Below are 27,498 nucleotides of genomic sequence, written 5' to 3'. Positions count from 1 at the left end.
TACCAGAAAACTTCAGCGGGACCAGGCACAGATTGGGAAGCGTCTGGAAGCCGGCGGTCAGGGTAGTCAATGGCTCAGGGAGGATAGGACGGATCCAACAGTCCCTCATGTGCAGTGTGCGCTTCACCGCGGGGAAATACCATCCATCATGGATAAGATGAGCATCAGGCCCTCCAAAAGAGGCCACCAGGTAGGGCTTGAATTTCACGATCACGCCACCTCGTTTTCCCGCGTCTTCTGAGGCGCTTTTTCCGAGGAAGAGCGTAGGGGAAATGCAGGAGGTGCGCAGGGACTTCAGCAAGCACAGGCGAGAGACTGGTGTGTTGCTTTCCTAGTCTGGACTTTGATAATAACTTAATGTTAAAAAGAGCTTGGAGATTGTAAACAAAGAGTGGATGTCTGTTGTCATCTGAAAAAAGAAAGAAGTTGAACCTGGCCGGTACGGGGCAGATTAATTTGTAATGTGTACGCGGTATTCCTACTTTTGACATCTCGACTGTTGTGATTTTTCGTGAGTTAAAAGTTACCATCATCGTCAAATTATAAACCGTTGTGCACAATGTTTCGGCGTCTGATCTTACCAATGCCTGAGGCGACATGTGCCCACCAACGCAGCCCTTTGCAGGGCTTTAACATGGGCCTGCTCTTATTTTGAACACCAACAAAGCCCGTGGATTATACGGATAAACTGGTAGGAGACCATGTGCATGGCCCGTAATATGTTATACAGGAAAAACATGTCCCTTGGTGATTTAGGTAAACTGACCCTTTAAACGTAGCATCGACTCTGCGCCGCTTCGAAACACCAAAGGCAGTCAGAATGATGCAAATCTGAATTTACAACAACATTTGTATCCAGGAAGCATTAATCATGTCAAGGCATCAAACAGATGTGATCGACACAGCTGCATGTGATTTCTCCTCTAATACAATAGACAAGAACAAAGTCAGGAAATGCAGGAGCGCACTGAGCCAAGAGCCCTGGAAAAAAAAATCCACTGAAATAAATGGTACCTTCATGAGATATCAAATGACCCATCAAATACACTTGGCCGTGAATACACACCACAAGCCCCTATCTTTGACCCTGGCAGCCTTTGGTCCAACGCCTGTCACTCACCCTGTAATCTACAGTGGCTGGGACAGAGCTGGGGTACTCACCTCCATCTTCCACTTGGCCAGCCACTCCTCTCTGGTCCTCTTGCTAATGTAATAAGGGTCACCAGCCTGGAAGGTTATTCTGGGCACGGGCCTCTGACGAAGGCTGATCTCCCAACCAACTCCCCCTCGCAGCCTGCCTCGACCTGCCTGTTTAAGGTGTTCAAAAAAAAAAAAAAAAAAAGTTAGCTACTATTTTTTTCTTTTCTTTCGTTCTTTTAGAGGAATCATCCAGATTTGTAGTAAAATCTGTGCATCCAATCTGTCACTGGAGCCTGTGGCACAGACTCTAGTTAACAAGTGAGTAATTGAGGCGATGGGGTCGTCTAATATTCTAAAAAGATGATGACTCACATGTCGGTGCGCCGTATGGTGCTATCAGCTGTGTGATTGGTCAGGCAGCACCAAGTGATGCCACAGTGTCTAATCACAACTCCCTGGCAACAGTCTCAAGGTCACGAGCACCAAGTGATACGAGAAGCTCCCAAGTGTATTTGATATTTCAAATCCATACACCATTAGGTACCATTTCTTTCACCCAAGTCCAAAAAGGCAAGAGAACCAACAACACCAGTTTTTTTTTTCCGGACCTTGGAGAAGAAGCCTTGAAGATAGACGACGTGTGCAAAGCTTCTAGTCAAGCTATGCTGCGGATACAGTCAGAGGGTAGATGTCGAAAAAGTTTAACGGGTACACAAGAAATAAGCTTTAAAGTTTCATGTGGGTTTTTTTCTTGCAGAGAGTTAGATGAGAAGATCTACACTCATGTTCGTTTCAGCCGTAATCCACCACGCCATCTTTGCAGTCGCTCCCTTTTATTAACTAGCTTCATGTTTAAAATCCACTCATCTGACCCTCGGCGAGAAAACAAATATATATCCCACAATGTCGAAACAATTCCTGCCGAGCTACAGTCATGCAACACGTTAACATGTCTTATGTCAAAGTATACAGCCTACCATACAATCAAGAGTAGCTGATAGGAAAAAAGAAGAAAGTTGCCGTAACAACGCTGGATGTGTTAATGTTCTTATAACATACTAGTACGATGGAGTCAGACGGAGTATTTATGCTACAAACGTCCTTTTCCGAGCTTGTGTTCAAGCTTCACAACAACCATCATTCGTGCTGGCAAGTGGAGGATTCACATTTTGAGAGAAAAGGAAAGGTAATTCAACCAAAAAACAAAAAAAAAGAAGGGAAGGGAAGCTACAGCCCTGGCAAGTATGAAACCTCAAGAGTTACGTCAGCCTGAAAACAAAGACTCGATAGAGAAAGAAATCTTAGAAATCTTACCTCAGTCTTGACTGCATCACCCCCGTCCTCCTCCTTGTGCTCCACATCTAGAGAGAAGACAGCGACACAATAGATGGCCTGAATCATTCATAGGAGAGTGGAAATTGACCACATCGGTTATCCTCGTATCTGTATTAAACTTAACTGGCCTCGCGGTCATCAATAATAAACCATATGACACATTTATTAACCCAAATCGTTACGCTCGCCCTCCACATTATCCCATTAACCGTGTGTTTGATCGAATTAAAGTCAAATTAATAAAAAACCTCTGAGAGATATTGGCTCGGGGGTGGGGGGCTTCTTGTGCGTGCTCAGAGTTGAATATCGTCCTGGGATCACGGGAGCTTGTGCGCTCAGGTGCCATATGAGGGTTTGATGCAACCCAGAGGGTTTGGAGTGGCTGCCCAGGTTATGATGAGTGTGGAGAGGGGCCAGGTTTACTTTGGCAAATGTCACACTTCTGACCTTATATCCCCCCTTCATGAGACACACATCTGGTTGCTATTAGCATGGCCCCTCCCAATGCCGCTGACACTGAGCCGTAAAGGCAACAACATACTGCTTCACTTCACCGTGGCTCTGGGGCCGTATATAATCTGCCTGCCAATCTCCAAAAGCCTCAACAGGACCAAGACACGAGGCTCTTCTTGCTCACAGTTGAGTTATGTGATGCAGAAGCTGGCACTTGTCTGACAGAAAATGGTGGCACCGCCAACAAAAACTGGCCGTGCCATTACTCCAGTCAATATTTTATGTTTTGCAATGATAAAAGTAATTTACTAAGTCCTCTGCTTAAGTACAATATTGATTTACATGTGGATTCACACCTTGGAAACAGCAGATGACAAAATAATCTCACTTTGAGCTCTGTTTAGTAGCTGCTCTGGAGCTTTTCGATCATATCACATGGCCTTTATCAGCAGGTGGAGTTTGTATCAGTATCATAGAAATGTATTTTGTGTTTTTACAGTACACAACGGACAGGTAGTCCCCAATACAACCATGACAACTGAGCCATCTGCTGAAGAAGATCATGTAATGTGATGAAAGCACCATAACAGTTACTAAACGGACCCCGAGGAGACATTTATGATACTTTTATACATCTAAGAAATAATTGGAGTTTTTACTGTGCTACACACAATCTATATGACGGAGATAGTTGCGCAGTATATAATAATACTCCTAATGTAGCTTCACCAAGACCAGTTACAGTGCGCAATGCTCATACATCTCTCCAAAACAGCAACTTTCCATAAGAGAAGAAGAACAATCCTCAGATTATTTTTAATCTGTAAATGATTTGATCATTTCAAGGCCCTCTGTTTGCAGAATATAGAAGAAATGGAATATAATATGCATAACTTTCGTCCGTGTGTAATCACCTGGAAATAACTTGTTATGTTACTTTAGAATGAACCTTTTAAATGCACAGATGCCATGAACAGAAAAACTGAATACTGTCACGGGAATATCGTGTTTCAAAGCCACAGTATTTTGAAATAACTGGGTTGCTATCGACACCACTAGATGCCACTAAATCCTCCAGACTGCCACTTTAATTGGTTCATCTAGAAATGTCTGAATATATAGTGAAAAATGTCCATCACAACTGTTTGACCAGTTTAAAATGATTTAAGAAATACATGTAAATTTGATAGTTATGATTAGGACTGAGGTCGGTCAAAAGATGTAATGCAGTGAAAGTGAAAAAAAAACATTTTTTGCACCGAATCCGTGGCTTTTATTGTTAATAAACTGACACTGCTCAAAAAATAATAATGCATTCAACTCAATGTCAATTCTTGACATATCCAAGGGTGTAATAATCCTCCCTAAAAAATTACAGTTTGCACTTAGTGTATAGAAAATATTATTATTTTGTGTTTTTATCATTTACAATATGTGGGTTCATATTCCCAAAAAAACATTTGTTGTTTCGAACGGTCGCACAAACTTTTTTGAGGGGAGCACAAGGGTTAACACTGGTCTACGAATCAGTCTACTGTCACAGAAGACTGAGACTGAGCCATTCAGCTGTAATAATAAAGTACTTTCACTTCAATATTCACTTCTGTTTACACTTTTACTTAAAAGGTATGCAGGAATTTTACCTCTGATGGAGTATAGAAGTACATGAAATGAAATACTTTTCCAAGCACTAGTGTGGAGGATTCAAAACTCTTGAATACTACTAGCGGATTCTTAGAAAGACAAATATTTTCCACAGGAAAGAAAATGCCCATATATGCAGAGGAAGTTGCAAAACCAAAAGCAAGAGAGATGCAGCAGGAGGGTAAAGATCGTCAAAAATAGCACCGAAAATATTTGGCAAAACGAGCACTGAAACCACGATCTAATAAAAAAATGTCTTGAAAACAATAAAAGCTCCAGTTGGGACTTCCCATTAACTTGGCCATGATTAAGATGTGGGGGTCTACAACAACAACAACACGGGCATGTTATTCATTCTTAAACAGCATTGTTTTCCTGTGTTCAGTGGAGCAGCGAGAGGTGAGCCAGGGAGCATGGATACCACCCAACTGAAACACTAGGACAGCAGTCAGGATTCATGATTCATGAAAAGTTTTTCACTCGCAGCAGCAGCAGCAGCAGCAGCGGCAGAAAAATAGATAAGGAAGCCAAAATCAGCCTGATCACAGGAGCTCACACCAACACTGCTGGTATTACTTTCACAATGTTTAATTTCAATGTAAGCAAGTGTTTCTAAAAAAGTGCCCGGGCTCGGTGATACGACACCGGTGTGAGAGTATACACACATCATTCAAGCAGCTGTACCCTAAATTAGCACGATGGTACAGCCTGAGTAAACACGACTATCTGCAGAGTCCAAGCCCAAACACTATCATAACACTTGAGCCCTGAGAGGCTAGGGACAACTTTCGATGGCATGTTTTCTGCACAGCCAACTCTGGCTTGTCAGTGGAGTACCCTACAGACCTGTCCAAACAATAGTCGGCTCTCTCAGCAGCCTCTTCAAGTTAGTTCCATGTGTAGCTGAGCCCCTGGTTTCCTCCCCCCCCTTGCTCTTTTTTTTTTTTTTCCATCCCTCTCTCCGCTCTGGTCTGGTCTCCTCGTCCTCATCGGGAATAAGTGACTATATAACAAATCGGTGAGGTAGTGGTGGACTGCCAAGGTCATTGGGTTTGAGAGGGGAGCTGGCTAACGTTGCCCATAGAGAGTATACCTTGCCAGTTTGAGTGGGTTCCAGCTCTCGTATTGCTGAAGCTCAGTTCCACTCCAGCCGCTCAAATCCTTCCTGTGCCCTCCAGATGGATAACAGAAACCCTGTTTAGCCGACTATCGATCCACCACACCGCCACCACCAAGGACTCATCCCTCTGAGATGAATACGCCACCACTCCCTCTATTCAAACTTGTTTGGTAGGGGGGATTAATATCTCTCCCTGCATGTGTATTTGAGTCACAGTCAGATATGTTGTCTGGTGCATTTGAGGTAAATCAGACATCATGCAGGCGCAACAGTTTTTTTGCACTTTCCAGAAATCACTTAGCAATTAAACTCCGGGCAGTGCTGTGGGCACTTTCTGCTGATGTAATCTGAATTAAAAGTCTGTGTGGCTCTCACTCCTGCTGTTTTTTGTTTTTTTTTTGGCTCCACAGATGCCAAGCCGGGCTCACTGACCTGCAATCTGCACAGCGCCTTTCTTTCTGACTCAAACAAATCCTACAAACGTAGTTTCAGTGCGGCAGAGGCGTCGGATTCACTCACAGACTGATCTGGCGAACTGTGTGTGCATGCGAAACTCGCAGACAACAAACTACCCCCTCTTGCACTATGTTCACACATTCGTAGTGACTGCCGATGCCCGCCTGCAGCTTTGAAAGAGAGAGAGAGAAAAAACATGTCACCAACATCTGCTGCAGGTCTTGGGGGAGCTGCGGACACAGAGCCGACCTCTAATCTCAATTTCTGCACGTCTCTTCTTCGGCTTTGCGGCTAACGCTGCTGGTGTGGACTACTTAGTTCCTCTTTCTGCTGATTACAGTCTGCAGTTTGTTGCTTTTGTTGAAAGTATAAAAAAAATTACTTCCTGTAAGTCAGCTGAACTTTTATACCGAAGCTGTACCTGACCTTAAAACCGTTTTTTCCTCACAGACTGGGTGACATGTTAAAGAGTGTCACTGTTAAACACAAAGTGACTTCACTGTAGGTGCTACGAGTTCCAGAGACTCATTAAACACGTGTTGTTGTTCGTGCCGGTCGGCTGAGCCTGAGTTTGTCGATGTGTGAGAGTCTAGCTGAGAGCTAACCGCACAGCTTGTGGGTTTGGCCCACTGTGGCCCTGTGTAGTACACAGGGTGCAACATGTGAAAGATTTCATAAACCTGCTTCGAGTCAAGTCACTATTGTGTTTAATCACACAAACAAATCCCGTGTTTGACTGTTCACACATGTAGACACCAGGCTGACACACATGCTTCTGCAACACGGAGCTCATTAAGAAAGAAACTGACTCTTCTCACAATGCAAATCAACAGATATTTGCATTAGACCATGAAGTAAACCTCAAGTGATGACATATTTATAAGACAATGGCTTTACAAATGTAGGTAGGATTTCTGAGATGTATTATTTAATTTACAGCAAGGCCAGGATGCTTATCGGAGAGTTCACGCTATATTTATTTTATATATATGTATATATATTCACATAGATCTTTATCCCGTCTAGGGTTAGATTAAAGTATTAAAAATTGTATTTTTGTTTTATCTCTTTTATGTATTTCTTTCATGTGCTCTCTTTGGTACTTGTTCTGTACGTGTAAACTGGCGTCATTACAAGAAATACAGAGAGTCGTTTTAAATGTTTCCACAGGCTGACCGACCCTCCCTCTAATAAGAGAAATTATCCCTAATGTGTTAAATCTGTGGACTGCCCCTTTAACAGCTTTTCTCTCAAACATTATCCAGTCACATTCTCCTGTTTCATCTTTTCTTCTTCCACATCCTTGTTTAATTCAAAGTAGTGTGCAACATGTTGAATGGTATCACTTTAACAATATTGCTTATTTACGCAGGTTATTTAAAGCAGACTTGTGTTTGTTCAGGAACATCTTTAAAATGTATCATGAATTCATTTTCACGTGGCTAAATATGTGAAATTTAGATATTTGTCATGAACTCTGTGTTTGCTTTATCATACTAAAGCCGAGCAGCACTGCACCCAAAGCCAGATCAAAGAGCGGAGTCGGACACCTGGTTCAGGGGAAAACCAGTTTTTATCCATTTACACCAAAAAACCAAGTGGGGTTATCCCAGATTTGAGCTTTGAAGTGAAGTAACAGATCCTAGAAGCACAGATCAGGTGAAAACAGAGTGCAGACTTAGTTTGTAAAGAGTTCTGGGCAAGACGCCATCCACCTGGCAGGGCCCCCGACAGGGAGGCGGCCACAACAGAGACCTGCCAGCTCCCAACAGAGGCTCGTTGCCAGGAGACGAGTCGCTCCTCCCCGGGCTTTATTTACTGCACTCCTCATCAAGGTCATAGCCGGTGTCTCTGTGGTCGAGAGAGACGAGCAACAGAGACACGTGGCTAAGAAAGAGAGAGAGAGATAGGGCTGAAAGGCACAGAGTGGGGGAGCGGCTAAGTGATATTGTTAATCTCCATCTTGGACTAAAAACTAGCTGTCAGCAGCACTCACTGCCCCCCTGATTTATATCATCTTTACACGCTTAATGTTATCTACTGCTGCATCGTGGCTGCTGCAGGTTCACGTCTGCGGGACCAAAACTCAATTTAAAAATGATTTATTGCCATAAAAATGTGATCGTTTGCATTTGACCTGGTTATTTTCTGATCATTGGCATCATCATTATTGTTCCAGGAAGAAATATTTTGGTGCAAGTAATGTAGGTTGTCCACTAATCGGACGATCAGCGGTTCGACCCCCGGTGAAGTGTCCTTGGGCAAGATACTGAACCCCAAATAAATAGCAAGCTCCTAAAACTGATATAATATACTATACTATACTTTTGGATAGAGTTACAATCACTAATTTGTTACTTCTAAAGTAATATATTACTTGCTGTTGTTATCTGTGTGTGTTTTCATGTTTGCATGAACTGCCGGACACACTGAAGACGTCTCTGTCTTTGATACGCTGTGAGTAACTCATGGGAGGTGAAATGTTTCTACATGATTTCACATTCAGTCTATTTATTGTCTCTCTCTCTCTTCCTTTTTCGTTTCTTCTTTTTCTCTCGTCGCAAATGTTATTTTGGTCACATGGCGCACGCTGCACATTCAGATGTCGACTAGTCGTGCATACTGAAAGCCTTTGTTGAGCCACACAGTGAAACTCAGTGTGTGTAATATTCAATATAGTATGTGGAAGATGAATTTCACCAGAGGAAACATTGTAGTTGTGTCTGTTTACGCTGCAGCCCTGATCTCTACAGTGACAGCACTGTGCAGCAGCAACACTTTTAGCCTCAGTGTTACTAATCCTGGCTGTGTCAGTGCCATGCTCTGTGTGCCTGACATCCATTTACAGTTCATTACTCAACATCTTGTACTAGTCACGTGACTTTTCCTGCTGGATCCACAGAGAGCGGATCAAAACAGAGCTCAGCCAAACAAGCAGAAGCCAAAGAAACTCACATTTCGTCGGGCGCTCCAGTTTCCGCCTCCCTCGTTTCTTACGTGGCGTCGTCAGGCTGTCGTCCTTGTCTTTCTCCGAGTCCTGCTCTTCGCGGCTTGGCAGGAATCCGTTCTCCTGGGACGGGCTCCGGCTCTGACCCTGGGAGCTGTCCTCTGCCCGGCAGGAGGAAGGGTCTCTGGGGATCCCGTTCTCCACTTCCCTCTTCTCCTGTTTAGGGAAGCAGGCGTCGGACGTCCTGTCTCTGTGCCCACCCACGTCTCCATTGTGGACCTGTGCCATGGACGGCCTACCCACCCCGGTGTAGCTGTTGCCCACACCCACACTGCCTTTGAAAGAGCCACAGCTCTCGACCTGCAGGCAGGAGAAGAGGAGGTTGAAATGTTAACATCCTGGCCATCTATCAGCCTCAGAGATTATTATTATGGCTGTAGCAGTATGTTACAGTTGTTTCCAGTGATGTTGTGGCTGTCAGCAGCTATGACATATCAGTGGATATACTGTAGCTGGCATTGCAATAAACCAAATCGTTCAGGAGTTACAACAAATCATCCAGCGTGCTTGAAAAAAAGGAGCAACAATAAAACAGCTGGCATTATCGGCACGAGGAGAAGCGCGCTTCAGAAAGAAGAAAATGTGAATTAAAGCATTCATCCATTTCATATTAGAGCCGCTTAATTTCATCCCTAAAGCCTCCTCAGTCCTATCTGGGCAGAATCAAACATGTAGCTCAGCTTTTACACTTATTAGCCAGTGAATTATGGCATTTCCCTTTCAGCTCTGTTAAACTGGAGTTGTAAACTTCAAAGCTGTGCCAGTAAATCTGTTGTGCAGTCATTAACTTGCGAGTGAGGGAAGGGATTACATTTAGAGTTCATCAGGTACACTACCGAGCTTCCTGTAGCTGTGCATTTATCATTACAGCAGCACGGAAACATGTGAGGAATGTTGGCTGTTTGACAACAAAGAAGTTTTTCACTGCGTCCAGTTTTGGAACGCCCAGTCGAGCTATTTCATTCTAAGCAGAGGAGAAAGAATCAAACGGAGCTGACCCATCGGATCTGCAGTTTAAGTTACAGTGGCAGACATTCAGTTTAAAAAAAGCAGCAACTGTCTTGGAAGACCTAGAAAAGATTTGTTTTAACTCAACACTTTGGAGAAATGCGATAAGTGTTTCTGCTCCTGCCTAAAAATAGCTGTAAAAAAAATATATATATATCACACTTTCTCAGACGATCCCATTACTGGGTCGCTGAGAGCAGAAAGTGGAGCACGTCTTGTGAGATCAGACTGTCAACATTGATGAGAGCGGCGCTGAAGGTTTCATCTCCTGCAGATGTAGGTGCAAGCGTTTAAGCCTGGGTGACAGCGAACGCCTCAGGAGGCCATCCGTCTCTGAGCACACGATGTTCAGCAAACACCTCGCTGGAAGCTAAAAGGTCAAACGCGATCTCGTTCTGGAGAGGAAAAAACGCGACGTAAAAAACTACATTTAACGTGACCCAGAGACCTATAAAAACGCGCGTGTGTGTAATGAATGCAATGCAAATTATGCGGAACAGATCTGCAAAATAGCCCCTCAGTGAAAGTTGTACTGTATCGTAAAACAAAGCCAAAGTTGGTTTTTGAAGCATTCCTCGCCGGGCCGCAGAACTCTAAATGACTTCATCACTGTAAGTAGCTGAGAACAAATTAACTGTAGATGTTAAACAGTTGCGCTCACACAAACAGCGGCGCTCTATTAAATCTGTTTGACACCATGAATGAAAGCAACAAACAAACAAGCTCAGGCATTATTAATATTCTGACTCTGATTCATAACGAGAAAAAGAGGCTGCACAGTGTGTGTGTGTGTGTGTGTGTGTGTGTGTGGGTTTAGGCAAACAACCACACAAGAGCAAACAGACACATGCAAAAACTCGGGGAATACGCACACACACACAAACAGTACACACAACCGTCACCGAAAGAATTACGCAACAGATAACTGACCCAGTGAACTACATGTGGCCCCTGCCAGAGGTCGGAGGTCACAGTTGGTAAATCGGGAGCCTCAGACAGGCAGACAAGAGGTCAAAACAGAACAACACACACACACACACACACACACACACACACACACAGCTTTAATAAACTGTCAGAGCTGCATTTATCAATATTTTCTTATTCACGATGGATCAGATGTACGGTGGGATGAGGTGCCACTTGCATTGACAAGCTGACAGATCAATGCACGGCGTTTTATCGTGTTTCAGCTCATTGTTTTCTGTCCTTTGTTCAGTCTTACTGCTTACTCTCATCGGCATCGTGTGCAGCAGCAAACAAGCTCGGATGAACCCAGTGAACCTCACCTGCTCAGCACTAAAGCAGCAGACGAGTTATAAAGAGACGACAGAACACACAGTCTGCTTTTCCCCAATCGTTCGCACAAAATACATCAAATAACTTTTATGGTACGCTAGATTTTCTTATAGCACCAACGAATTTCAACATTTCCTGTCAGCTTACTGTCAGTGTCCTCAACTCAGAGATTTCAGGACATCACATTGAGGCGGTGGGACTCCCACCCAACATTTCATGGACCAAACAGCTGATCGATTATCGCAGAAAATGGTGGACAGATTGATGGATAATAAAAAAAATAACGGTCAGCTGCAGCCATGATTGTAAATGTAGCACAGATCCGGTGGTGGAACCAGACGAGCAGAAGGCACTGACCGTTACAGCCTGAACCTGTGATAGTAAAGAGCAGCAGGGTCAGTTAATATGTAGTGAGGTGCATGAATAAATACGTCGGTTGGCTGATTTCAAGCAGACGGTGATAACCCCGTTTTAACAGCTACCCGCCTGCTCAACCTCCCGTTTTACCTGACATTTAATAATTAACACAAAAGTTAAAAGACTCACACTGGGAATCCAGTTCATCTTTACGAGCCGCGTGCAGTATTAAGTTTGAAAGTGGTGACTCTCATTCAGAGAACAGAAAAACAACAACGAGACACCTATTTGACTGAAGCGTCTGGTACATGTGGCCGGTCCCCCCACAGCTGTGGAAACACTCGTGCCCTGATTCAGACTATAGCTTTTCTTTGTCTGATTGGTAGTACCACTTGGCCGCTCTAAACACACACTGACACACACCCTCCGGCACCCTACCGTACATATCTGTAAATATTTTTGTAATCGCTCGTGAGAATTAATTAACATGATTTTAAACAGAGGCTTATGCAAATGATAAGATCTCTGGGAAAACAAACAAAACAAAAACAAAAAGCCCAGATACATGTCGGCCCAGGAGTCATTATGAAATCAGATTACAAATGGTGTTAGTGTAGTGTTGCATTGTCTCAAGAAGCATTGCGATAATAAACAAAGCAAAAAAAAAAGGTTTTGGATCAGAAATCACTTCACACTCAACACTGTGCTGAGGTTTGGGGCAACAACTATAAAAAAACATCACTACAGCCTCTAACCACCATTCATACGAATCATACACAACGTCGGCTATCAGGAACACCCAAACCTGAAGTTACTAAAATGTACAGATACTGTGGAGTCTGCTCAAACAATGTTTAAAGCTAAAAATAATCTTTTACCAATAAATACACAGAAATGATGCCTCATGCATGAGGGGAGTTATAATTTAAGGGGGAAAATAAACTTTTATCTAACTTTAATTCGGACAAAGAGGAAGGCCTTTTGTGTTTCAGTTAGTGCGGTGAGACTATGGAACAGGTTGACCATGGAGCTGAAGCAATGTCCAAACATGAACCAGTTTAAAATGATGAGGGAGGTGTTGGGTTATGAGGTTATTGTCTATATATAAGTGTATATGTAGATTTGTTTTTTTTTGTAATACAAAGTCAGGAATATATTTATCTGTTAGTATCAGGTATATCTAAACAAGTTGCAAGGAAGCTACGGTATCGTCATTCATTATTTAAAGAGAAGGGGTGGCGGTTTCTTCTTCTCACTCCTTTTCGAAATATCTTTTTCTATGTTTAAATGTTTTGCCTTACCTTTATTTTTATTTTGGTTTGCATATTCGAAATAAACACTTCAATCAATCCAAATTAAACACGGCTGTGAGTCTGTGTGATGTTCATTCATGAGTACAAAGTTTATGTGTTTCTACCTTTTATTTTTGAATACAAAGGGAGCCGATGTGCAGTTCAAACCATCGAGTGACACTTAAGGCCGTAGTACGCTCAAAATAAACTTGTTCATATGATTTGTCATGTGGTAAAAGTGTTCTTCCAAAAAGGCCACACATGATGGTGGGGTGAAAGGCCTGCTGTCATAGAGAGAGGGAAGGCGGAGAGAGAGGGGGGGTGAAGTTTCTCCTCGAAGGCATTTGTGGTATTGCGCTTGTTTTGAAGGAGAATGGTCCTGCATACTTCCTCACCTCCACACATCTGGAGGTGTGTGAAAGTCCGATTGTCAAACAATTGTTCGGCGCAGCCTTTGCAATTCCGATGTTGGAAAGGTGTAGGGGGACGTAGGCTGGTTCCAGATCCTTGAATCCTATTCAGTGAGTCGCACGGTTTATAAAAACGTTGTGTATATATCTGTACTAAATTGGGAATTGGGTTTGCCTGCTCCCGAAAGAAATTTCTGCTCAAACCAAAGAGCCCCACACTTTGACCAGATCTGAACCTCTCTCTCTCTGAACCTCTTTGTTTTATTCTTCACACAACTATTTCTGTGCAACGCGACGAAAGCCTCTCAGGAGAGATCGTCTGGAAGATCTGCACATTTATTTCCCCCGTATTTAAATGATTAATCACATCTCGTCCTTCTCAAATGACAGCAGGACTTTCTTCCCGCGAGTGTGGACATTTCGGAGAACAGCTGCCTTAAGATGTGACCGGGCGACATGTTTTTGCCTTTTACTTGACATTGAAGAAGGCAGACTGGAAACAAAGAGGAACCCTGGCTGGATATTGTGGATATGTGGCACAAGTTGTAAGCATTCAGCTCCCATGGCGCTCTGTATGAAGTCGTTCTTATCGAGCCTTAACCCTCTAAGACTAAAGGAATTTCTTAAAGGTTGGAAGTCCCTTAAAGGGCACTGACTCACTCTTCCTCTTTAACAAGGACTTTGGAACACTGCTGAACAAAACCAAATAAATAAAAACGTACTAGAAGTCACTAGTACTAGATGATATCTCATTCTGACTGTGAGCAACATGCAGGGATGAATGGATGCAGCTGTTAAATGTCAGATCAACACTCACTGAGAACTGCTTGCGCTTTCTTCCAGGCTTGCCGGCTTTACAAGAGGCACTACTTTTAGTCGACTTCTCCTCTGTCATGAGGTCCATGTCCAGTATTGTGCTTTCACCCTGTCGGAAAAAAAAACACAACAAAAGAACACGTCATGTACACCACGATTTGACTCCTGTAATCCTGTAATAACTGGAGTAACAGTGCCCTTATCTCCGGGAGTGTCAAGTTCTCGGTGGCAGGCCTGGATGAACAGAAGACATCGTATCTTTCCGGGTTATGAAAGACTGTATTTGTGCGTACAGTGAGCTAAGTGGCGGTTTCACTTAACCAAAGACGCGCCGGGAATGATACCAGACCTGCTGGACACACAAAAAAACCCACACCACCATGAAACACTTGAACGTTTCGGGGGGGCCGCGGCGAGTCCTCGAGTGTCTTCAGCGTGAGTGGACAATGAGACAGATAGAAACTGAATGGCACGTTGCTTTGAACTCGGCTGAAGTGAAAGCTCCACGGACGCAGCGCTGACCTTCCACAGACAATCCCCTCTTGACACCGTTACAAAGACGTCGACCGCCATACCACCACAACCCCCCCTCACCTTACCCCTGCTGCAATTTCCCTTTGATTAATAAAACTGTCTACCCCCATGAACAAAGCCCCATGTCTGCCACCACCGAGCACCCCTGGGGTTGACGGGAGAAAAGATGATCCTAATGTAGATGCTTTGAGTTTTCAACATTGACTGAATAGAGCCACCAGCACCAGGTCTTGAATGCAAATGAGAATGCAAGGCCGTTCCTGGCAGCTGAGGTGGGGAGGGGGGTTGGTGGACGGCTGGGTCCTTATTAAATTCCTTCAGTAGTGTATATGAGATTCCCTCCAAGACAAATGAGCTCCCCGCACTGTAAGACATGCCTGGTAACCGAGTCGCTCTGCTGACTTGTTGTTAAGTACTTTTATTCTAATCTTAGGCACTATGGTGTAGGATTACTGTAAGATACGGAATTACTTTGTTCTTCGTTAGACAAGTAGGGGCGACCAGGATCAGGTACAACACCTTTAATTCCCCCAATGAGAAGCAATCTAGAGTGACAAGCGTCTACACTGCACATGTGCAGTTACATCGTCTTCCTGCTTTTAAAATACGATCTCAAAACTATCCGGATACAAGTCAGAATTAAAAATCAAATCAGTGTCTGCTCCAGAGCTTTCCATCGTATCAAATGATCTTCATAAACTGATGGGGTTTGCCCCGTCGTCACAGTATTACACATGTTTAAATTTCTCTTTTTCTCCGAGCACTTTTCTTCTCCATGTTGGATTTAATCCGATGAAGATCGTGTGATCTGGTCAAGAGCTCCAGAACAGCTACTAAATGAAGCTTATGGTGAGATTTTTTTCTTTCAACCGCTGTTTGCAACGTCAAGAATGAACTTGTAGCCGCATATTTCGAGCCAACACGGATGATACGCCCGTAAATTGCTCAGAAATAAGGAAATTTGAACATCTACAATTCCAACTAGGCAAACTCCGTCTGCTGAAGAAGATCATGTGATGTGATTGAAAGCTACAGGACAGCTACTTAATGGACCTTGTGGTGAGGGGAAGTCTGTGACGCTGTACGGGTGTCACACTGAAATCTGTGACCTGTCAAAACTGAAGGATCATCGATAAAAAAAAAAGACGTGCTGATCAAATATTTACAGGTATCGATGTATCACTGCTATCTAAATATTACGAGGTTACAGCATTTGGCACAGGAGAGAAGAAGTTATGTCATGTGTGGCAAATAATTAACCGCTGTAATGGTATTTTGGTCCGGATGACTTCATGTGGGCTTGGCTCTCTATGTGTGTGACACAATAAACAACATAACTGACCAAGTGGCTGGCAAATGAAGCCAATGTGCAAGTGCCAAAAACTGTAATCCCTCAAGCGGCCACTTGAGGCTGGATACAGAACAAGTCGATCTCCATAAGTCCCCATATTAAAATGTCCAGAAATAAGCTTACAGATGGCTTGTTTGAGCAACAAAGTGTCATTCAGCCCGCCTCAGGTCTGCAGGACGAGGCAGGACAGCCAGATTTTCCGCTTTAAAGCGGCTCTTTGGCATGCTCTGTCCATTCATACACTGTCATTGTAACTGACTAACTAGAGAGTCACTGTTTTCGGTAACGCAGCTTTTGATATTTGCAGCGGCAAAACATTCTTGATCAGATCGCACAATCTGAAGAGTCAGAGTACACGTCGTAATCTCGTCACCCTCTCTCTCTGTCCTGCAGAAATACTAAAAAGCATTCTTTCTTTTTTTTGCATGAACAGATTCCAGCAAACTCTTAAGACTTAAAGGCTGGAAGATGCTAATAAACTCCAGGCACACATTTCAGAAGGTCAGGATGTTACATCCTGAGAGTGTTTGCTGCTAAAATGGAATAAATCCATCAACCATTAGTGTCCCAGGGTGATAAACTGATTAGCATAAAGAGATAGATGCGCTCAGAGTAAATGATGCCGTGATTAATGGCCACAGGGTTATAATTGATAAATATTGCTCTGAAATCATGGAATATTCACCAGTGAATTCCTGGATAAAAATATAAAGATCACCACTGGAGAGGTTATTTTAAATCCAGATGCTTTTTTTGTGCGAGGTTGGTGTTTTTGCACCGCTCATTGTGTGATCACTAATAAGAGAGAGGCTGGCGCTTCAGTTGTTTCCTTACAGGGCGGCAGAATTTGCATAGATAATAGCACGTTCTGAGTGCAGCCTGGTGTGCGGGCTCATTTGGGAACCACTTACATGGATGACACAATTCAGTGGTGCCTGCAGGAACAGCCTACGCCTGCACCCCGTACATGCAATTCCCAGCCAAGGAGCGCTCTGATACACTGAATGGAAAATAACACGCCATTTTCACACACACACACACACACACACACACACACACACACACACAGCTTCACTCTAATATTTTCTGAAAAAAAAAAAAAAAAAAAGAACAACAACAGAAAAGCCTGAGATATGGTTTGTTGTTGCCTGGAGTGAACCCTACTACATTGTCAATATCGCTGCACTATTTCCGTCTGGGTAGCCAGTTATTTAAGGCAATTTCTGTTGCCAGGCAACAAGACTAAGGGCAGTACTGTGTAATGGGAATGTAGAGGAAGAGGACAGACCCCCCCCCACCCTCCACTCTCCCAGTAAAGAGCCGTAGAGCCATTCCAGCTCGGCTCAACCTAGCCAACGCCCACGTCACCAACCACCATTACAACAGCAAATGTCACATAATACAGCTGCATCTCACAGCAGCCCTCCTCTATGATGCTGCTGCTGCTGCTGCCTCCGTGGAGCATCAGTGATGCTGCAGTTACACGCAGACTGTGATAATGAGCCTGTCCGCATCATGAAAGGTGACATGGCACTACCACACGCTGCCGGATTCTTCATTAAAACGGACGGATCACGTCAATAAAACGAAGGACCCAAGTCTTTGCATCGCAGAGCTCGATAAGGCATCAGCTCGACTGATTGATTAACTCCATTCATAAATTTGGGAAAGGTTTGGCACATTCAATTCTTATTTCAAGTGATAACTGTACTTCAAAAATACACAATTCATGCAGATGTTTTTTATGGAAATACTAAATGACACACTGTACTACATCATTCCCTGGATGAGCTCTGCACTGAGTAATCTCCTCTCTTTTTTAGGCCTTTCAGAAAATTGAATTTTGCGGTGATGGAGAGTGAAATCCAAAATTAATCAGCAGCTCAGCCCAAGTCATTCAAAAAAAAAAAAAAAAAAAAAAGCCAAAACATGACTGCTGAATGAACTCCTTGAACTCCCTGGCAATAAAAGTTGAGAAATCCTGAGTCATTCACCAACATACCGAGCTTCAGAGGAGTCTCATAAATATCTCAAGTGGAATTCCAGAGGCATACTTTTATATTTCACACATGTCTCTTACCATTCTGTTTCCAGGTGAATCGGCATAGTCTGAGCCTTTGAATGCGGCGGTGTTAGTGTTGGTGACAGTGTTGGACGGCATCGTCGAGTTTGGCTTACGGGTTTGATGTCTGATGATGGGATGGATGAGGGTGGATGTAAGAAGATGAGGTGGACAAATCAAACTCAAAAAGGAGGAAAAAAAAGAAAAAAAAGAATGATGATCCCTCTTCTCTCCGCTCTCCTGGATAGGACGAGAAAGAAGAGAGACAATCAGATCACAGATTAGTTATTTTTGTTTTGTTTTGCATCATATTTTCTGTCATGAAGAGGATTTTTCCTGAGCACTGGCTTCTTTTTGCTGAGTGCACGTCATGTGTAGGAACCTCACAGGCCTCTATAGGATGCTGTATGGCTACTATGCCTATAGGGCCACACCACATGGATGTGCATGGGTGTGCAGCAGCAGTCGACACTTGAATGGCTGCAAAACGCAAAATAAACCCACTGTGATCATATCAGCTCTGCAACTCTTTGAAAGATTATTAATATTTCATCTTCACCTCAAGCGTCTGGGTTAAAGTTTAGCAGGCACACACACACACACACAGCGGAGTCACACTTAAGACTGTTGCACTCGTGGAAAAATAAATAAAAAATCATAAGCATAAAAATATAGATTCATATGTGTTTTAGATTGATGACAATGACTCAATTTAAAGCACTCAAAGTCAAAGAATAATTACAGGCAACAAGCAGACCGTGTTATCATGGAGAAATAATTTATTATAAGGGAGGGAGGGAGGGGGCGCACACACACACACACACACACACACACACACACACACACGCACACACGCACAGGCGTTTAATGTCACCGCATTTCCACGCACATCAAGCTCCAACCAGGCCCACACGCTTCTTCCACCCCGACTCACTTTTAAATTTATTATTCAAAATGCGGATAAATAATAAAAATTGCATAAAGTTTCCCACGTCTCTACAGCAGAGGGAAGTCTGCAATCTGACCCAGGGGGTGTGTTTTTTTTTTTTTTTTTTTTTTTACAGGCCACGGCCACTCAACTATAAACCCCCCCGTTATTTTTATATTTATTTATTTCTAATGAGGCCAGTGTTTTCCCCGGTCCCGGTCCCGGTTCCGTGCTGTAAAAAAATTCGGTCAAGTTCAAGTGCACATCGCCAATGTCCAATCAGCATATCTGCAAAAAAAAAAAAAAAAAGCCTCTCCCCCTCCTAAAATCATTTCCCCGTCTCCATCGAGCCTTCCGCTCTCAGGCTTCACGTTTTTTTTTTGTTCGCATTAAGGTTACCCTTCCTGCGCAGCTACCAGTGCCGGGTTAGACGGATTGAAATGCTGTGAATCGCTGTGTGTTCGTTACCCGATTCTCCCCGAGTTCCCGGGCCTGACCCTTTTTTGTCTCGCTTTGCTCCCGGAGCCTCCTTCCTCTTCTTCCCCCGTCCTCCACCTCCCCAGCCGGCCAGCTCTCTTCCAGATGCACCGCTCTCTCACTGCAGCAGCATGGGCCTGCAGACTGTGTTGCTGGGCTGCCACATGGTCCTAAAGACAACCGTGTGTGTGTGTGTGTGTGTGTGTGTGTGTGTGTGTGTGTGTGTGTGTGTGTGTGTGTGTGTGTGCAGAGGAGGGGCGGGAGATGAGGCAGGGCGAGGAGGAGGAGGAGGAGGAGGAGGGTGAAGGTGGTCTGAGACTTATGGGTCTTTATCATGGACCCCCACCTGCTCCCCCCAATACAGACAGCTTTAGATCTCTTTATGATGTTATATGTGATTTCCTCCAACAAGACCAGTCGAAACACTCCTGAAATCAAGAAATCATTCTTTAGTTTGTCATTTTTTAATTCCGGATAGAGGTTTCACCTTTATTTGACATATAACAGGCAGTATGTATGGAGTGTGCATCCCGCCACAGCGGCCCAGGGTTCAAATCTGACCTGCAGCCCTTTGCTGCACATCTGTTTTTATCCAATAAAGCTTGAAAAGCCCAAAAAAAATAACTTATATAGAGATATAAACATCAGTGCAATTTGAATTTGGGATCACATCTCAGGCCGCAAGGCCTACGTATGTAAGGATGTGTCACGAACTACATTTAAAGGTTTAAAGTGTCCGATTGGAGCACTTCTTTGCTAAATGTTTGAACTAATATTACACCTGAGAGACATTTAAGTGGCCCCCGGAGGCCCCTAAGCACCACTCTAGCCGCCCTAAGCCTCCCCTCTGATGCGACCTTCGTGCACACACTAGACTTGTGTGTTGCGAAGATGAATGCCCTTTTTTTCTTATTTTCACCACCGCCTCCCCTCGGACAGATTTGTTTTATGTTGATTTAATTGCCAAGGTGCCTGTGTGTGTGTGTGTGTGTGTGTGTGTGTGTGTGTGTGTGTGTAGGCTGAGCAGCGCCAGCCCGGGCCTGTTTGTAGTTATGGGGGATATTTGTTTGAACCCCTCACCACCACCACCACCACCACCCTCCATACACATACATGTGTATTTCATGGTCACACAACAGTCCGTATGACAAACAACATCCCCTCCAGGAGGAGCTGGAATGTGTTGCTGGGCAGAGGGATGTCTGGAGCGGCCTGCTAAACCTGCAGCCACCTCGACCCGACCCTGGGTACAAAGAAAATCTAAGTCACTTGTGAAGATCTAAAGAAGAAACTGCACATTTCTGACATAATATTATCCCCAGCTGACATCCTAAAAGTCATATAACTAATAAATATGCATACAAGAGGTGTAAACGTACTTCTATGCGTCAAAATATTGCCTGCTGCACATGTGCACCTTAATTATCCCGGTTAAATCATAAGCATGCTTTCAGTACAGCTCCGATATTTGTATAAAAAAGCACAACAAACACAAAGTAACGTTATTAAAACGCTGACAAAATGAACACAGGAACCCGAGGAGACTTCCCCATTTTTAATTTGCTGCATTTATGGGCCCCCTGGTGGCTGTGGGGCCCTAAGCAGCCATGTAATTAGCTGATGCCTCGGGCCAGCTTTGAGGCCTGGTGAAATGAAACATGTGCTTATTGTTCTGATCATACCACACTGCGTACTTTACCTCGTCTTCACGTCTAACGTTTTTCTACACAAAGTCACACAAGGTTACCGTGCATGTACTTTTGTGTGGCCACAGATGTTTTGAGCACGCACAGTGCTGCATATATATAAATACATTTCTACGTAATGTTTGCTGACATTGGCACATTCCTTTGCACAAACTTCAGCTACCCCCATTCTAGTGCATGTGGTTATATTTGTACACATTTGGCATCGCTTTATCGTTCATGTATGTGTGTTGTTGTATACTATGTGACAGCTGAAACTGCATGGATAAATACAAGTTGAACTGACACAAGTGTAACTAATAACACTGTTAATTGCTGCGTCGCGTTGCATTAATTGCTGGAACGAAAACCATTATTGTCGTTTATTAGTTCCACCTGTGCTTCCTCTGCTGTGACAAGTCAAAATATCTGCAGTGACAGCAAAACAATACGTTAGAGACTTTGGTGATGTTAGTCATCAAAAATAATCGAGTTACTAGACATATAGCAGGAAATTTGTGTCTTGAGCTAAAGTTTAACACACATGCACGAAGAGACATGCAGCCCATGTCATTTGAGTCCAATTCGACTTAGTTCTTGTTTTACTGAGTCCGTCTAGTATTTGTAATAATGCAATCAATTCCTTTAGAATTGTTTCAGCTTCTAAAAGCAGAAGAAGTTTGGTAACTACTGTCCTGTCCTACATGAGCGGTCTGCCTCCTCTTCACCAAACCAAAATAGCAATTATGCGGCAGAAACTGGACAAAAGTGACAATGCAAACACTGCCATACTGGTACATTTTGCACAATGTTGCATCTAAAAGTTGTGCCTTGAGTCTGTGCATCGCAGCAGATGTAGCTCATAGATTTTATCCTCTGAGCAGAATCTTCATCGAGCACCGCGGCTTCATTCCATTTCCTAGAAGAGTGCAGCTCGAACAAGATATCAAATCTCTTATCACTCTCAGTCCATTAACCCCAGAGCACCCCTACCGCTGCAACTGACATCTATCCCAAACGTACCCACTAGACGGAGACACAGTGAGAGTGCCCGGAGAGGCACACGGGGTGAGTCTCTGCGAGGCAGATTGAGTGCTTTTTGAGGGGGGGCATCGAGGGAGAGGAGGAAATGTGTGTGCAGCAGGCGGATGTGGTTCACTGATGTGGAAGCAGCGGCGTCTCCTCTTTCGCATTGAGTCATGTGAGGACAGCAGCAGCAGCAGCAGCAGCAGCAGCAGCACGATGCCACATGACCTACAGACGAGAGCAGTGTGATACCGGCTCTGTGTCTTCCTACAAACCCACAGAGGAGGATGCTGATACAGTCACTGTGCCTCGACCTCATCTCACCTGTGTAGTTTTTTTTTTCCTGGTCATTGTCTGTGCCTTTAGCGACAGGAAAAAGGGCAAAGTTTTTTTTTATATTTATTTATTTCTTGTAAGTGGAGCAGGAAGGGGCACTGTGGTTTTGGCTCCCCTGCTGGGAGGAGGTGTTTACCCATTTTGTGTTTCAAAGTGAAACAAAGAACAAGTCAGGCACGAGAGACAAAGAATGATTAAAGAGTTTCATTTACCCCAGAGCCTGCGCGAAATAAATCACTTTAACCTAAAATGTGAGCACATTTAAAACAACAAAGGAACACAACAAATACTCAGAAATACTCAGAAATACTCAGAAATACTCAGAAATACTCAGTCCTGTATTCAAAAAGTAAAAGTAGAGAAATATTAGCAGTAAAACTGACTTTTCTTATAACCAGTGAAGCTAATTTTAGATACTTTATACACTTCTGGGTTAGTTCAATCAATAATAATGACTTATTTGTTGAATTTTTCATAGAAATATATTTTTAAGTAAAATCTGAATGTGTACACAACAACTTAAATACTCAAAACCAATGTAAGGAGGCAAAAACACAATAATTCCTTCTTGATTGCAGTGAAATATAATATTATAAAATGGAAATCCTTATCATGGTTGCAGGGAGGCTGGAGCCAATCCCAGCTAGCATTGGTGAGAGGCGGGGTACACCCTGGACAAGTTTGAGTAAATTTACTTAGTTACCCTCCAGCACTGCAATACATTAAAACAGAAAACATTATCTGTAAATAGTTTCTCACTTTAATTGACATTATTTTGCTCTGTATTACTTAAAAACTGAATTCATAATGAAGAACACAAATTAAGTCATAACTTTTAGAGCTTCCCAATGAATCCTGATGAGGTTTAAAGTCGGTATGATACAGAAATAAATCACCTGATGACAACATAGAGTTAACATGAATTAATTCAGGAAAGCGTGGCTCGGTTAGTGCACTTAAAACATGATTCATGTGACACCTGCAAGTACATTTGAAAGTTCTTGTTTCTCCATGCTTCTCTGTGTTTAAAGGATTCTTCTCTGCATAATTTCCACTTTTTAATTCCCATATTCTGTGATGCAACGTAATAAATGTAAGTGGAAGTAAAGTGAAATACGACTGTGTGCAAAAAAATAAATTAAAGTGACTTTATTATTTGTTTATTTCCCATTTAAAAGTAGTGGAGGAGTTAAGAAGTGCAAAAATATCAAGTAGCTGTTAAAGCTCAAAGATGTACTGTACGTGCTAATAAATAATGTCTGGTGATGTTTGGTGAGGGATTAATAAAACAACACACACACATCAGGGCGTGAGCCACCAAAGCCATATTTTAAATCTTTTTAATATATCTCACATTTGATTTATTTACAAAAGACAGTGGCTTTTTGTGACATAAAACTATGTTTTGTAAAATCAAACATGAGAAACAAATGTGTACCAGAAGCAGAACCATACAGAACACATACATAGATAAATAACATCAGGGAGGGGGGTGGGGTGCTGTCGTCGAGGTCGTCCTCTTTGCACATTGTCTCTCTGCAGACAATAAAAGGATCACAATGTACGCACCTCTGTATGACCGACTGTGTTTTTGTTTGTATTACCCCGAGTTTGGTCTGGCAGGGTATACGGTATTGCCTCCACACTGGCTAAAATGACATCAGTGACTGTCTATCAGTAGATTTGGAATGTGTTTTCTGTGTTTAATATTATCTATGAAATGCGAGCTTCTTTTTTTTTTTTTTCCAGCAGTGGAAAACATTAACTGTGAACATCTCCAGGCATTCTGTGAATAAACTATGGGCAACAACAACATACTAATGCAGATATACTTTGATATATACCTGTAATTTGTATGACACACAATGTCTGCAAACAGTTTGGCACAAATGTAAAGGCTGAGCATCAGGTTCCACCCTGAACACACGTTTAATAAATAAATAAAAATCTCTACAAAGTCACAGACTAAAACTCGGACATAAAGGCTGATAGATCATCTTATTTGCTGAATGGTTACTTTGTACAGCACTTTACAGAACAGCTACAGGCACGAACCGAAAGAACAAAAACAAAAGCGAACTTCTGAATGAAAGGGGAAGACAGTTTTTCATTTTTAACCTCTGCATTTGAATTTTTTTGCGTGATAAAATTAAACATTTTTTTTTTCGACAGCAGCCATCACAGAATTTGAAATAACTTTTTTTTTTGGATTTATATCTGGGTGCGAGTATGAGTGTGCGAGGTGAATCTGCATTTCGACAAACTCATTACATAGACTATACTCCACTAGATACTGTAAACCAGAATAATAACAATAATGATAACATAGAGCAGAACAGAGAACTGAAGGAAAACATCACATTTAGAACGGCGATAACAGAGGAGCCTCTTTTTGTTCCTTTTTTTTTTTTTGACACAGTGTAACAGGTTGCTGAAACCTTATACTTAGCTTATAGGATAGGCTTACTGTACAAATCTCAAAAAACAAAAACAAAAAACAAATGTCCAGGCTTTTCAGTTCAATCCGACTTCCTTTGAGAACTGAACACGTCGCTCTAAAACTGCTCCCAGACCTTTATTACATTGCATTTACTTTTAAAAAAAAGAAAAAAAAAGCAAACATTGCTCATTTTCATTTGAGATGACAAAACAAAACATTGAACCAGAAGATTAAAAAATGTAAAAGGTAACTCAGACCTGATAAATCTGTCTGACTCGAAACAAACATCCTCTCTGGCTGATAGCTACCTTTTGCTTTAGACACAAATTCACACACACACACACACACAGAAGAACCATATCCAACAACATGCTCGACCAAATAGCACTTTAGAAAAACCTCTCTCCTTCCTAATGACCCACATTCTTTACCCAGCGTTTAATCACTTGCTGTTGTTTTTCCCCTCTTTACCTTTAGTTTCATTCCAAAACGAGATAAACTGACTTGATGAAATGAGAAATAAGATTCTCAACTCACGAGGACTATTTTGTGTAAAAAATGGTGGATGTATATTCTGGAATGAAACCATTTCTCAGTCGTCACGGACCTTTAACCTCCAGCGGTTAAAGGTCGGGTTACTATTTCTCTAGAGTAGCTCTGCAGTCCCTGAGCACCGACCTTCATTGCACATAAACATGTTCAATATTCCTTGATTAACTAAATAAAGCTATCAAAGCGTTTCCTACTTGCTTACTACGACCTCACATCCTCACATACTGTACAAGTGTTCAACTAAAACTCAGTGCCTAAGCTTCATTATTCACTATTTTAAACATCCTGAGGTGCTTCCCTACATTTGAAATAAATACTGAGGCTACCAGCTAGTCAGGCATGTTCAGTTGAGTTTTCCCCGGGGTGGAGGAGGAAAGAAACGATGAGACTCGGCTCATCGTTGTGTTCGTAGTAGCCCCTTGGTTTCTGTTAATCGCGCAGCCCTCTTATTTGCAAGGGTGGCTCACTGAGAGCACAGTAGCAGCAAGTACAGTGTGTGACTCAGTGAGTGTGTTTACATGCACCGAATATTCTGGATACCAGCTGCTGGTATTCCTGGTTATGTTGTAACCAGACACCACGGCAAACATGAACAGAAATATTAATATGATGCTGGAAGCAGGAGGTGTTCGGTCACTTGGTGAAAGCTGCAACTAACTAATAATTTTATAATCATCTGTTGAGAGTTAGATGACAAAATCATGGCCAAGAAATAGTTCAACACTCAACATCCCTCAACAACAAAGATATTAGCTTTAGGTTAACTACTGAACTATACACCATATAATATAATATTGATTTACAAATCAAATGAATTACAAAAACAAAAAGTTTTTGGACATATTGAAAGAAAAATCCAGCTATCAGCACTCCATACATCACATCTCGTTTGTTTAATTAATTTTTAGGAGGTATTATATGCTGGACTATTTCTTGGCCTGGTCACAAAGACTTCCTGGAGCCGTCGCTGGTTGGCTGGCACCTTCACGGTGAGTTTTTTTTTTTTAACAAACTTCAGAATATTGACGTGCGAGTAAACACACTCAGCGTGAATCCTGAGGCAGGACACTTCTGACACCCCAGCTGTCGTCATAAACCCACAAAGAGCTGGCATAGCATGGTACAGTACCTAAAATCCGGACACGGAGTGCAACTTCATGCAAGAATGATACAAAAAAGAAAAAAGAATAACACTAGAGCGCTAATCATACAAAAGCAGTGACAGGGAACGTGTTTGTGACGGGAGGTCACCTTCATGTCAAGGGGGGGGGGGGTCATGGTTCCCGTGGTTTACAGTATTTTTATTTACAGAATGATCTGCTGCAATGGAACAGTTGGGAAGAGAAAGCACAGCAAGCCATTCCTTAGCAGTCATGAGGGAACTCATTGGGTAATTACAGCAGTTTTTGTTTACAGGACGACATACACACTCGCTAATTAGACACATCTTGCTACCTGCAAGGTGTGAAAAAATGTTTTTTTTTCACATAGTGAAATCCTGTTGTTAGATTACAGCATGCATTACTCTACGTGCTAATGCCAGGGGTTGTTGTTGTTGTTGTTGTTGTTGTTGTTACTGATTCTTCCCAGTTGATGACTGGATGTCCTTACAGGGTGGAATGGTGTTTGTCTTTTCCTCAGTGCTTCGGTACTCTCACTGTGCCTTGATACACACACACACAGAAAAGCAAATTTACTGCCGCTGACAGTCTGCATCGTCTGAATTAATTAATAATTAAAAAAAAAAAGAAGGCATAAATGACTTTGTGG

The 27,498-nt window shown here is 42.7% G+C and overlaps 2 protein-coding genes across 13 annotated transcripts in view; both read right to left on the bottom strand.

Annotated features, from left to right (window-relative positions):
• Positions 1-19,839, bottom strand: part of dnmt3ab (DNA (cytosine-5-)-methyltransferase 3 alpha b) — a 41,799-nt gene extending 21,960 nt beyond the window's left edge. For 2 of the 5 annotated variants that reach the window (XM_027274986.1, XM_019277881.2), the window contains exons 1-5: positions 19,681-19,838; positions 18,303-18,524; positions 14,339-14,446; positions 9,104-9,455; positions 2,455-2,501 (exon numbers count right to left, since the gene is read on the bottom strand). In XM_027274986.1, coding sequence (XP_027130787.1) covers positions 2,455-2,501; positions 9,104-9,455; positions 14,339-14,446; positions 18,303-18,383 — 588 coding nt within the window. In that variant the 5' untranslated portion in view covers positions 18,384-18,524; positions 19,681-19,838. Of the gene's footprint in view, positions 1-1,161; positions 1,309-2,454; positions 2,502-9,103; positions 9,456-14,338; positions 14,447-18,302; positions 18,525-19,680 lie in introns of all 5 variants that reach the window. The other 3 variants (XM_027274983.1, XM_019277879.2, XM_027274984.1) reach the window with 3 other exon arrangements.
• A 4,609-nt stretch (positions 19,840-24,448) lies between these two features.
• Positions 24,449-27,498, bottom strand: part of dtnbb (dystrobrevin, beta b) — a 32,978-nt gene continuing 29,928 nt past the window's right edge. For all 8 annotated transcript variants that reach the window (XM_027275017.1, XM_027275020.1, XM_027275016.1 and 5 more), the window contains one exon: positions 24,449-27,391. In XM_027275017.1, coding sequence (XP_027130818.1) covers positions 27,366-27,391 — 26 coding nt within the window. In that variant the 3' untranslated portion in view covers positions 24,449-27,365. The remainder of the gene's footprint in view (positions 27,392-27,498) is intronic.

This window comes from Larimichthys crocea, chromosome XXIV, assembly GCF_000972845.2.
Source record: "Larimichthys crocea isolate SSNF chromosome XXIV, L_crocea_2.0, whole genome shotgun sequence".
Taxonomy (NCBI): Eukaryota; Metazoa; Chordata; class Actinopteri; family Sciaenidae; genus Larimichthys; species Larimichthys crocea.
This window is presented reverse-complemented; position numbering and strand designations above follow the sequence as displayed.